Here is an 11972-nt window from a genome sequence, read left to right on the forward strand (position 1 = left end):
AAATCAGAAATCCGAATTGTGGATTTTGCTTTCAAGTTTCAACCGAAGAATCCGTAGTAGAGAACAAAATAAGCGATATTATGAAAGGTTTACTTTGGTCGAAACAAAACTCAAGTGTGATGTTCTGGTCTGACCAAATCACCTCAACATCAGTCATCAGGAGAAAATCATGCAACTGAACCATACTACTGAAACTGAATCCTGATGCGGCGATGGCCGCCTCCCATCCCAGGCGTCGCCCACCGCCGTGCGTTCGCCGCAGCCGCAGCTACGGCTGCATCCCCCGCCGACGAACTTCTCCGGCAACACAACCGCTCCCTCGCGGCTCTCCTCCGACGCGGCCGCTTCGACGCAGCCAGGCGCCTCTTCGACGCCATCCCCGCCCGCAACGTCGTGACTTGGAACTCGTTCCTCGCGGCGCTAGCACGCGGCCGCGACGTGAGCGCCGCACGGGCCTTTTTCGCCTCTATGCCCGTCCGTGACGCCGTGTCGTGGAACACGCTCCTCGCTGCCTACTCCCGCTCGCCGCACCCCGACCACCTCGCCGACGCGCGCCGGCTGTTCGACGAAATGCCACAGCGCGACGCGGTCACCTGGAACACCCTCCTCGGTGCCTACGTGCGCCGCGGGCTCATTGGCGAGGCTGAGAAGCTATTCAATGAGATGCCGCAGAGGAACATCGCTTCTTTTAACACGATGGTCACCGGGTTCTTTGCTGCTGGCCAGGTGAACAAGGCCCTTGACATGTTTGATGCGATGCCTGTCAAGGACTCCGCCTCGCTGAGCACGATGGTGTGTGGGTTAACAAAGAACGGCCGGCTTGATGAGGCAGAGGAGCTGCTGACAAAGCGCTTGCGGGTGACGGACATGGACAAGGCTGTTGATGCTTACAATACGCTGATTTCTGCGTATGGGCAAGTTGGGAGGGTGAGCGATGCCAGGAGATTATTTGATATGATTCCCAGAGGTCAGTACCAGCACAAAATGACCAACATGAGGGTCTTTGAGAGGAATGTTGTGTCATGGAACTCAATGATGATGTGCTATACGAAAACTGGCGATGTTTGCTCAGCTAGGACACTGTTTGACGAGATGCCGGTTAAGGACCTCGTATCATGGAATACTATGATCGCTGGGTATGCCAAGGTGTCAGATATGCAGGAAGCAGAGAAGCTGTTTTGGGAAATGCCTGATCCTGATATAGTGTCATGGAATTTAATAATACGAGGATTCACAAACATAGGAGAAGTTGAGCATGCCCGTAGTTTTTTCGATAAAATGCCAGAGCGTGGGACCATTTCCTGGAATACAATGATATCAGGTTATGAGCAAAATGGGGACTACGATGGTACAGTCAAACTATTTACACGGATGCTAGAAGTTGGTGGGATGCCTGATCGGCACACCCTCTCCTCAGTTCTAGCAGCATGTGCGTCGCTCCCTATGTTGCGCCTTGGAACTCAGCTCCACCAACTTATTGAGAAGTCGTTTCTGCCAGATACTGCAACTAGCAACGCCCTTATAACAATGTACTCCAGAGGCGGGGCACTAACCGAGGCGGAAGCCATCTTCAAGCAGATGCAAACGCAAAAAGATTTCATGTCTTGGAATGCACTGATAGGAGGTTATGAACACCATGGTCGAGCTACAGAAGCTTTGCAACTTTTCGAAGAAATGACAAGTGCCAGGGTTATGCCAACACACATAACTTTCATTACTCTCTTGAGTGCATGCGGAAATGCTGGCCTTGTCTCTGAAGGATGGAGGGTTTTCCGCACCATGGTTCATGAGTATGGCATTGCTGCTAGGATTGAGCACTATGCAGCACTTGTCAATCTCATAGGTCGACATGGTGAGCTTGATGATGCATTGGAGGTAATCAATAGCATGCCAATTGCTCCAGAACGATCTGTGTGGGGATCTTTCCTCGGAGCCTGTACAGCGAAGAAGAATGAACAACTGGCTCACATGGCTGCAAAGGCATTGTCCAAGATTGACCCTCAGAGTTCTGCTCCATATGTTTTGATTCATAACTTGCATGCTCATGAGGGGAGGTGGGGAAGTGCGTCTGTTGTAAGAGAAGAGATGGAACGTCAAGGTGTTCACAAGCATCCTGGGTACAGCTGGATTGATCTGCATGACAAGGTGCATGTCTTCATCTCAGGGGATACCTCGCATCCCCTTATCCAGGAGATTTTTTCAGTCCTAAAAGGTTTCGACATGTCATGCCGAGATTGGAGCTAGACGGTACGGTGAAATTGTTGTAATGTTTACAAAGAAAATTAGTTTGCAGTGTAGAAACAAAGACGTCCTGTCTTCGGTTCTTCTTGACTTGTACATCGCATTTATGTTACTGTTTCTACCCTACTGAAATCAACAAGCAGCTAAACAGCTATCTGCACGCTCTATAATTTACTAATTTGAGTGTCCATAGCCATCAGTTAAGATTCTTTATCTGTTTGTTGTTTCAAATTTTGGTGAATTTACCCATGAATGCCTAGAGTATACTACATAAATGATTTATTTTTACAAAGTGTTGTGATTTGCTGGCTTTTGGTAGGTCCGAAGCTGCACAATTCAAGAAACGTGGAGCTGAGCAAAGAAACTCAAGTGAGTTCATGTTACTCCTACTTACTTTTTTTTTGACGTGTACTCCTACTAATCCGGTACATATGGATTTTGCACATTCTACTTTTATGTGTTGTTCCACATTTAATCATGAAAATGTGTTGACACGTAATTCTTTCTGAAACACACACGTTCAAGACCCTGTTCAGCAGATCCCACTACAGTTGCAATCACAGATTTACACATAAGTTCATTTTCTAGTAACATCATTTGGTTTTAAGCCCCTTAAACGATCAATAATATGCGTGCATGGCTGCCTATTTAATGTAATTCCCCACCATGGAGTACTATACTCTAATCCAGTACTATTGCTCTAAGGCTGACCATAGTGGGTAGTATCATATAGTAGTATCATGTATATGATATTTTTTCTATGATACTAGATCCATAATGCATAGTATCATAGACTAGTATCATAGTTTTGCTATATTAATTGATTTGTAGAATCCCAATATAAATTTGTGTACAAGATTTATTTGATACTAACTTTTCTCGTGATGTGCGCTATGATACAGTATCTACCTATGATACTCTAATCTCCTCTCTCATCATAATTACCTGCCACATCAGCATTTTTGGTGGGGCTAGGATACATGATACTAGCTATGATACTAGCACTATGGCTAGCCTAAACCACCATGTAGAAAGAAGCACCCTTGCCTAATTAGCTCTTTGAATCTGATGAATTGTGCCTTCAACCAAAACATTCAAATCAATGCTTTGAATGTCCCCCGCAAAAAAAAAAATGCTTTGAATGTGTCAAGCAATGCACAAATAAGTGAGAACGTATGCTCCCAAACCCTCACTTCTTGCTTATACAGCTATACTGTCATACATGTTAAGCTTACCTTTCGATTTTGTGAGTAATTAAGGTGGATAACTGGAATAGTTGAAGGCCGAATAGAAGCAGAAACAAGTTGAATTACAGTTCGGTAAAGGTAATGCGCGTTAGCAGAAAGATGGGTGGATGGATGACGAAAGTCTGCCCAGTTAGTCCTAATCATGCATCAGAACTTATAGTTCTAAGAAATTTAAATAATAATATATCTGTAAAACAAAACATGCAGACTCTAGGCGAAAAGTTTTGATTAGCCATTATCCATACTCTTAAATGCACGAAACCCAAGGCATGTTATGCTATTTACCAAGACTAATTATTACCATGCAGCCAATCACACAATTACTCCTTTTTTGTAACTCCCGATCCATTAGCCACTCTTTGAATTAATTCCTCGCATGATTTTCAATATGAGCCGTTTCCATGCAGCAAGTGATACCAGCATTTAAGAGCCGGCTTTGCCTTTCCTCCGCTCCATATATATTTGGCTACCCACGTTCTAGTCTTGTCTTCATCAGTTCTCATCACAGTATTTGTCTGCCCACGATCTAGTTCTAGAGAGAATGGATTGCAACGAAGAACAGAGGTACGTTTGTTCTTCTATCATACAGAGTACGTTTTTTCTTCTATCATGCAGTACAATTGTTTTTGCTAAGTTGATCTATCTTATTTACAATGGACCAGCTTGTGGCCTTATTGGCCAAGTGATTGGCTTGATAATTTCCTGCTTGAGGAAGAAGCACTCTTCTCCAATCTACCCTTCCCGAGCTTCTGTTGCGAACCATTATGCTCTACTGGCTCCGCCGTTAGGCAGAGTAGCACTCTTCAAGGTATGATTTCTGTTCTCCATTTGATTTGAGCAGCACTTTCTGAAGTTCTAGACCTCTCAGCTCATTCTCTTGTCATTTGCGATGCTGCAGAGTTTGATACAAACTTTGAGGATGATGTACAGAGGTATTGGGATGATGACGGCAGAAAAGGGAGCGAGAAGGAGTTACCACTACTGTGTTACAGTGAGGAGAACGGAGCGGCATCAAACACGATGACAGCAGTCCCTGTTAGACCAGAAAAGGTGTTGACATTCGAGCTTGTGTCACAGCACTTCTACCTGCCAATCACGCAGGCAGCTCGAGAGCTGAATGTCGGGCTCACCGTCCTGAAGAAGAGGTGCAGAGAGCTTGGGATTCCCAGGTGGCCGCATCGCAAGATGAAGAGTTTGCGGGCCCTCATCAACAATGTCGAGGTTCCCTCTTTATCCATATGGTTTTCTTATCTCTTACTACGCTGAATCAGTCTTCACATATGTTTCAACTTCTAATCATGTCCTATGTCGGCTCACCGTTGCAGGCTTTGCAGGAGGCAGGCAAAGCGAACGACGAGGAGCAGCTGAGGGCGATGGTGGAGATGCTGGAGCAGGAGAGGAAGCTCCTGGAGCAGAAGCCATGTGTTGAGCTCAAGGATAAGACGAAGAGGCTTAGGCAGGCCTGCTTCAAGGCCAACTACAAAAAGAGGCGGGTCTTGGCTCTTGGAGCTGGGGAGGCATCGAAGTAGTGTTGATGCAGAGCATCTGTGCTTATGACAGGATATATATCGTTCAAGTATTTCTTCCATGTTTTATCGTAGCAGTCTAGCGTGTCCTACTCCTATCTCCTACGTTCTTCTACTTTTCGGCTAAACACCTGCTTGTATGGAGAATATTTGCTAGGAGTAGTAACTGTCAAGCATGTGAGGCATCATTCATATTTACATTGCGCTATAATATGCTTATCGTTCTACAGTCTACACTACAGAAGTTTCAAGCAGTGACCATGTCTGTCCTTTCGGCCGTATCCCGCTGCTGCTTGCCAATGTCGACGTGCTCTGACAAGATCGCCCTGAACTCGTCGCCGGTGAGCGTCTCCTTCTCCACAAGCACGTCCACAAGCTGGTCAATGACCGGCCGGGTCCTCCTGATATGAGCCTTGGCAACCTCGTATGCCTCGTCGATGATGGACTTCACCGTCCTGTCGATGTCGGCGGCGAGCTTCTCGGACATGGAGTTCCTGGCCAGCATCCGCAGCACGAGGTCTCCGCTCTGTGCGGCCTGGTCCGTCAGCGCCCACGGCCCGATCTCCGACATGCCGAACGTGGTCACCATCTGCCGCGCCACCTGCGTCACCTGCTGCAGGTCCCCCGCGGCGCCCGTGGTCACCTCGGGCTCGCCGAAGATCACCTCCTCGGCGGCGCGGCCGCCCAGCCCGCCGACGATCCTCGCGAAGATCTGCTGCTTGGACACCAGAGTCGGGTCGTCACCTGGCAGGAACCACGTCAGGCCTCGCGCCTGCCCTCGCGGGATCAGCGTCACCTTCTGCACCGCGTCGTGCCCCGGCGTCAGCGTCCTGCAATGCAAGAGTCGATTAGTCTTCAGTACAAACGAGAAGAATTCATGGTGAAAGTAATCGTGGGTGGGAGTGTGTGCTTACGCGCAGACGGCATGGCCGATCTCGTGGTAGGCGACCAGCATCTTGCTCTTGCCGTCGGTCATGCTGGTCCCCTCGAGCCCGGCGACGATGCGGTCGATGGAGTCGTCGATCTCCTTGACGGATATGCGGTCCTTGCCGCGGCGGCCGGCGAGAATGGCCGCCTCGTTCATGAGGTTGGCGAGGTCGGCGCCGCTGAACCCGGGCGTGCGCATGGCGACCACGCTCAGGGACACGTCGGGGTCCAGCCTCTTGTTTGCGCTGTGCACCCTGAGGATCTCCTCGCGGCCGCGCACGTCGGGCAGCCCGACGGACACCTGCCGGTCGAATCGGCCCGCGCGGAGCAGCGCGGCGTCGAGGATCTCCGGCCGGTTCGTGGCGGCGATCACGATGACGCCGCTGTCACCACTGAACCCGTCCATCTCGGTGAGCAGCTGTGTCAGGGAATGGTATTGGTAGGTAATATGGGGTTACTAGTGGTTATTAGTGTGTGAGGGCAGTATTGGTATTTCAACTAGTCCATCATCTTGTACCTAGCCTCACTCCATATAAGGCTATTTGTGTATCCTGTGAAAAGATCAAGAAATCAAAAAACCTAAATTTATCTTGCCTTAATTCCTGTTCTTACTTTCCTGCAATTTACCTTCAATTTCTATCCAGCAATTACCTAGTTTATTTCTCAATTTCTCTCAAATTCCTGTTTTAGTTGATCCTATCTCGTCAGATCCAATCAGGATCCTGACAATTGGTATCAGAGCCAGTCTCCCCCGAGCTTCGATCCCACCCTCTCCACCCTGGGTCGAGCTTCGCGGAGCAAATCAAGGCAGCGATTCCCATCCTCCTCTTCCCCGATCCCAAATCCGCTCCAAGTCGCACCCATGGCGACCGCGCCCGTCCCCTTACCCACCTTCGCATCCGTCTTCCTTCCCACCACCGCAACCGAGTTTGGCTTTTTCCCCGCCCCAGCGTACGTCGCCCCAACCGCCCCTTCTCCGTTCTCCGGCGGCTACTACCCATCCCCTTTCCCCTTCTTCCCTCCGCCACCGCCGCTACCAACCAACCCCGACCCGCCGCCCGCCTCGACGTACACGGCCGCGTCGGCTTATCTCCAAATTGGCCAATTTGGCCACCGCCGCCGCCCTGCGCTCTCCCCAACTTCCCCATCCGCCGCCACTCCCTCTAGCGTCATCCCACCCGCTCCACTCCGAGAGAGACCCCGGCCCCGCCCGCCTTCCACACCTCTCGCCTCCAAGTTACAGCCGGGGCCAATTGCATCGGCGCACCACTACCCCGAGCCTCTTCGGCATCACCTCCACTGTCACGGCCGCCCCAGGGTCGACCTCCACCGCCGCTGCCATCCCCAGTCTGGAACAAATCCAGCGCTGTAAGGAGGCCGACGCCCATCGCCTTCCTCGTCAAGTCCTCCAAATCCAGCGCCGACTCGAGCATCAACAAAACTCCATCGACAACCTGCAAGGTACAATGACAAGCTTGTCTGAGATGGTCGCGCAAATTGCTGTGACGGTAAAGGCTAAGCCGGCAGGATCGGAGAAGCCAGACATGGCTGCAAGAACCACCACTGCCCCGACACCATCAGTTGGTTTAGCACCTCCATCCGGAAGGGCGACAATCGCTGCATCTGCCCCCTTGATGTTCTCTGCAGCAGCAAGTTCGTCAGCGAGCTCGCCTTCTGATGCATCAACTGCTGCTTATGTCGCCCCGCAGGAGTTCGATGAAATGCCAACACCTCGATCTAGGTATGACTACTGTTCTGGACATCCTAATCAGATTCAGAGCTCATGTGTGAGCAATCTCAGTGAGCAAAATCTTGAAATGCCCCAATCTTATGGCTTCGACAATCTCAAGCGTGGAAGTGTGTTCCTGGCAGACAGTAGTAAGCATAGCTTCTATGCGTTACCAGAAGATTATCCTTTAGAGAGAGCTACTTGTGATCCAGTGTTCGATGTCTATGATGATGAAACAGATGACCCCTCACCTGAGTTTGTTGATATGTTCACTAGCAGTCCTAACCAGCTTACCATTTCCTTCCACAAGGCACCTAAGAATGCATCCAGTGAACAAGTCAAAGGTTTCAACAAGGCACCTGAAACTGAACACACTAGTGCTTGCCTGAATATTACCTCGGATATGCAGAATTTCACTCTTGAGCTGCAGCAACAAGAGTATGAGAAGACATGCAATTGTTCTGTCCTAAAGGCCTCTGATTCTCTTGTCACAAGGTCTACCCAGCTCGGTATCCAGCATAGTAGGAGACAGTTGAGGCTGCAATGGAATCCAGGAGTACATGCAATTCCTGGTTCCACAACAAACAAAGATATTGTAGGTTTTCTTCATACCTCAATACTGCCAACTAGTGGAATTCTTACACTTTCTTATGTGCTAACAGTGGGTACCAAGTTTAGAGTTCCCACTAGTGTACCACAGCAAAGATGCTACTGCAGAGTACCAGCAAGTCATGAAAGTTATGAATTTCATTTCTTATGGGATCCAGGAATACATACAGTTCTGAGAATCAAAGATACCATGCTAGATAAATGTGTAGTGCCAAATGAAGTTCAGTTCGTCCATGATACATTTGAATTGTCACTTCTTATTTCAGAAGCTGTCATCCTGTATTATGCTACAAATGGCGTTAACTATGTACCCCATGGCATTTCATTCACACTGCAACGGGCTACACATTTCTCTCAAGCTCTTCCATGTTCTACAGGCATGTTTGTAATGGCCGAGATACACCTGAATGGGAATGAGCTCAAAGCTGGACAGCTCACATACATGCCTCAGGGTACAAGTATTAATTCTTCTGAATGGCTAGGACATATGGTCACTGTCTTGTCTTTTTGGGCACCTTCATTTGAGATGGCCAAACTACAATGGGAGCCTGGAGTTGGAACACCCTCTTCCATGTACCTCTGGCTGCAAGGTCTGACTGCAAGGATTGCAACTGTGAAACCTTTGTCTGGGTTGCAAATTTCAGAACTCGCATTATGGCAAAGACAAGTGACCAATGCTTCTTATGTGTGGGATCCTGGTACTGTGTTACTTCAGTACAAGTCCATCTGGTTTTCAGTACAAGAAAAGGAAAATGCAATGCACTACTGCCAGATTTTTCAGAGATGCACTGCAATGAGTTCACTATTTCACTGTCATGGAATTCCTCTTTGGCTGATCAATTTTCAAGTTCCTTAACAAATGAAGAAAGTTTCTGTAGAAACTTGTTTATCCATTACTGAGCAATGGTCTGAAGAAGGGAGGAATGTCAGGGAATGGTATTGGTAGGTAATATGGGGTTACTAGTGGTTATTAGTGTGTGAGGGCAGTATTGGTATTTCAACTAGTCCATCATCTTGTACCTAGCCTCACTCCATATAAGGCTATTTGTGTATCCTGTGAAAAGATCAAGAAATCAAAAAAACCTAAATTTATCTTGCCTTAATTCCTGTTCTTACTTTCCTGCAATTTACCTTCAATTTCTATCCAGCAATTACCTAGTTTATTTCTCAATTTCTCTCAAATTCCTGTTTTAGTTGATCCTATCTCGTCAGATCCAATCAGGATCCTGACAAGCTGGTTGAGCGTCTGCTCCCTCTCGTCGTTGCCGCCGCCGATGCCCGTGCCGCGCTGCCGGCCGACGGCGTCGATCTCGTCGATGAACACCAGGCACGGCGCGTTGTCCTTGGCCTTGCTGAACAGGTCCCGCACCCGCGACGCGCCCACGCCGACGAACATCTCGATGAACTCCGACCCCGACAGCGAGAAGAAGGGCACGCCGGCCTCCCCCGCGATCGCCTTGGCCAGCAGCGTCTTCCCGGTCCCCGGCGGGCCGACCAGCAGCACGCCCTTGGGGATCCTCGCCCCCACCGCCGTGAACTTGTCCGGGAACTTGAGGAACTGCACGATCTCCTGGAAGTCCTGCTTCGCCTCGTCGACGCCGGCGATGTCGTCGAAGGTGACGCCCGTGTTGGGCTCCATCTGGAACTTGGCCTTGGACCGGCCGAGCCCGAATGGCAGGCCCGGCCCGCCGCCGGGCGAGCCCGACGACGACCGAAGGAAGAGCGAAGCGAGGAAGAGGAGCGGGAAGCCGAGGTTGAGCAGGAGGCCGAGGACGTCCACCCCGGCGCTGGACTCAGCCGGCTGCGCCGCGAAGTCGACGCCCTTGTCACGCAGCTTGCGGACCAGCTCGGCGGGCAGCCCCGGGAGCTGCACCTTGACGCGGTGGACCTTCGCCGGCAGAGCCGGGTCGTCCACCTCGACTACGGCGGCCGTGCCGTTCTGGAAGAAGTCCACCTTCTTGACCGCGCCGGCGTCGAGGTACTCGAGGAATCGGGAGTAGGACATCCGGCTCGACGTCAGCTCCTCCGGCGCCATGACCGGCGGCGACTGAGCCCGTGACGGTTTTGCCACGGCGAGCCCAAGTCCAAGGCCGAGGCCGGTGGATTGCAGCAGCCTCCGCCTGCCGATGTCGAGCCCAGCGGCATCTGGCGAAGATATGGGCGTGATCTTCCGCCTCTGCGGCGAGCCGTCCTGCGCCTTGCAGATGGGAAGGTGGCTCGTCGTCGTCGTCGTCGTCAGCGACATGGCCGTCGGCGACATTCCTACCTAGCTAAGCTAAGAGACTAATCTATCAGGTAACTCGCGTGCACTGACTACTGAGCAGAGCAGTGACAGTGTGGTGTGGTGTGGTTGCAGTGTTCGTTTGGTTTCTGCTCCTTGGTAGCTAGCTATCTGTTACGATTTTTGGAGAGAAAGGACGGCGCACGATTCCGTGTTTAAATAGAGGATTGAGGTCAGACTCAGCAGTAACAACATACACACAGGCTGATGCAGTTAGGGTTCTCTTCGTTCATGTGGAGCTCGGCGATGGGATTTCTCCGGTAGTTTCGTGAAGGAGTTGAGGAATAGAGCTTCTGGTAGGATGGAGAATTCCGGTGCGTAATCGAGGAGTAGGGCATGCAGCCAGTTGGGTGGCTCGCGTTCGGCCAAGGCGTCGCCGCCCGGTCGCTGTCCCCTCGATCGCTCGGGGCATGGCTGGGAGTAGTAGCCAGTAAGCTCTAGGTGCGTTCGGTGGCATTGCTCTGCTCGCGTCGCGCTGCCGCACGCACACTTGTGGGGCTCGTCGCGCTCTTGCTTGCACCGCTGCGTAGATCTTAGCCCAAACCTTAAGTAGACAAATGTGAATTTTCCAGTAATTAATTTCAGCCTGTAGGTTGTGCGAGAAAAGAGGAAGACAGAAACGGTTTGATACCACTTGATCGCTCTGGGGCGAGTTTGATTGTTGTTCGCAAATTTTCTCTGTGTCTGGAGAACTTGGCTCCGTTGAAATAGTTGAAGATAATGCAACCTAAAACCATTACTCCTTTCGGTCCTTTTTAATTAACTCACAATTTACTGTAAAGTTGTACTAAATTCAAATCAATTAAAAGAGACCGAAAGAAGTAGATTGGTTGCTAACAAGTTGTTTTGAACATCGTACCTAGCAGAAGCACATGCCCGTGTTTGGTTGGGCTCTTTCTCCGTTTCGCATTTTTTTGCTAGGTTTTACTTTTAATAATGGACGTTTTATTACTCTGAAGAGCAATTACATCCGATTTCTGCATAACTAAGATGCACATAGCCGTTTGAAAGTCTCAAGTGATAATAAAAAGGTTAATTAGATGAAAGCGGAGGCCCAATCTGTAGGGAAAATATCCCTCGTCGTGTCCTCCAACCGTGTACAGACCTCCGTAAAGTGGTCGCGGTTCTCCACCTTGTGTAGCGCAGACCACGAACGGAGAGTAACGGTACATCTGTATATAACCTGCAAGAGAGAACAATTCTTATCATTAAAAACTTTGTCATTTCTACACAGCCATAGCGACCATATAATGGCAAGCGCCCCCACCCTAATAAACGTTCTAAATCTATGGTACCGAAGATATTGGCCACACTAGTCGGGGCATACTGATCAGAAGCTACTTGGATGCATGACCATATAGATCTGGCAAAGCAACATTGGAAATACAAGTGTTTAATCGTCTCGTTGTGAT

The 11972-nt window shown here is 49.9% G+C and overlaps 2 protein-coding genes across 3 annotated transcripts; one reads left to right on the plus strand and one right to left on the minus strand.

The window, feature by feature from the left end:
• Positions 1-2109: 2109 nt before the first annotated feature.
• Positions 2110-5119, plus strand: LOC124673843 (protein RKD3-like). 2 transcript variants are annotated; one of them, XM_047209883.1, is made up of 6 exons: positions 2110-2247; positions 2561-2610; positions 3985-4052; positions 4151-4296; positions 4387-4709; positions 4814-5119. In XM_047209883.1, exons 1-6 carry the CDS (start codon positions 2226-2228, stop codon positions 5015-5017), a joined length of 813 nt encoding a protein of 270 aa, XP_047065839.1. In that variant the 5' UTR covers positions 2110-2225; the 3' UTR covers positions 5018-5119. The 2 variants fall into 2 exon arrangements, with proteins under 2 accessions (XP_047065839.1, XP_047065849.1); XM_047209893.1 differs by having other exon boundaries at positions 2195-2247; positions 4019-4052.
• A 142-nt stretch (positions 5120-5261) lies between these two features.
• LOC124685397 (ATP-dependent zinc metalloprotease FTSH 6, chloroplastic-like) lies at positions 5262-10539 on the minus strand. The gene is made up of 3 exons (XM_047219738.1): positions 9511-10539; positions 5929-6359; positions 5262-5844 (listed from the first exon to the last, which is right to left on the minus strand). The coding sequence occupies exons 1-3, from the start codon at positions 10537-10539 to the stop codon at positions 5262-5264; spliced, it is 2043 nt and encodes a 680-aa protein (XP_047075694.1).
• Between the last annotated feature and the right edge of the window lie 1433 nt (positions 10540-11972).

The sequence above is a fragment of the Lolium rigidum genome, chromosome 1, assembly GCF_022539505.1.
Source record: "Lolium rigidum isolate FL_2022 chromosome 1, APGP_CSIRO_Lrig_0.1, whole genome shotgun sequence".
Lineage (NCBI taxonomy): Eukaryota > Viridiplantae > Streptophyta > Magnoliopsida > Poales > Poaceae > Lolium > Lolium rigidum.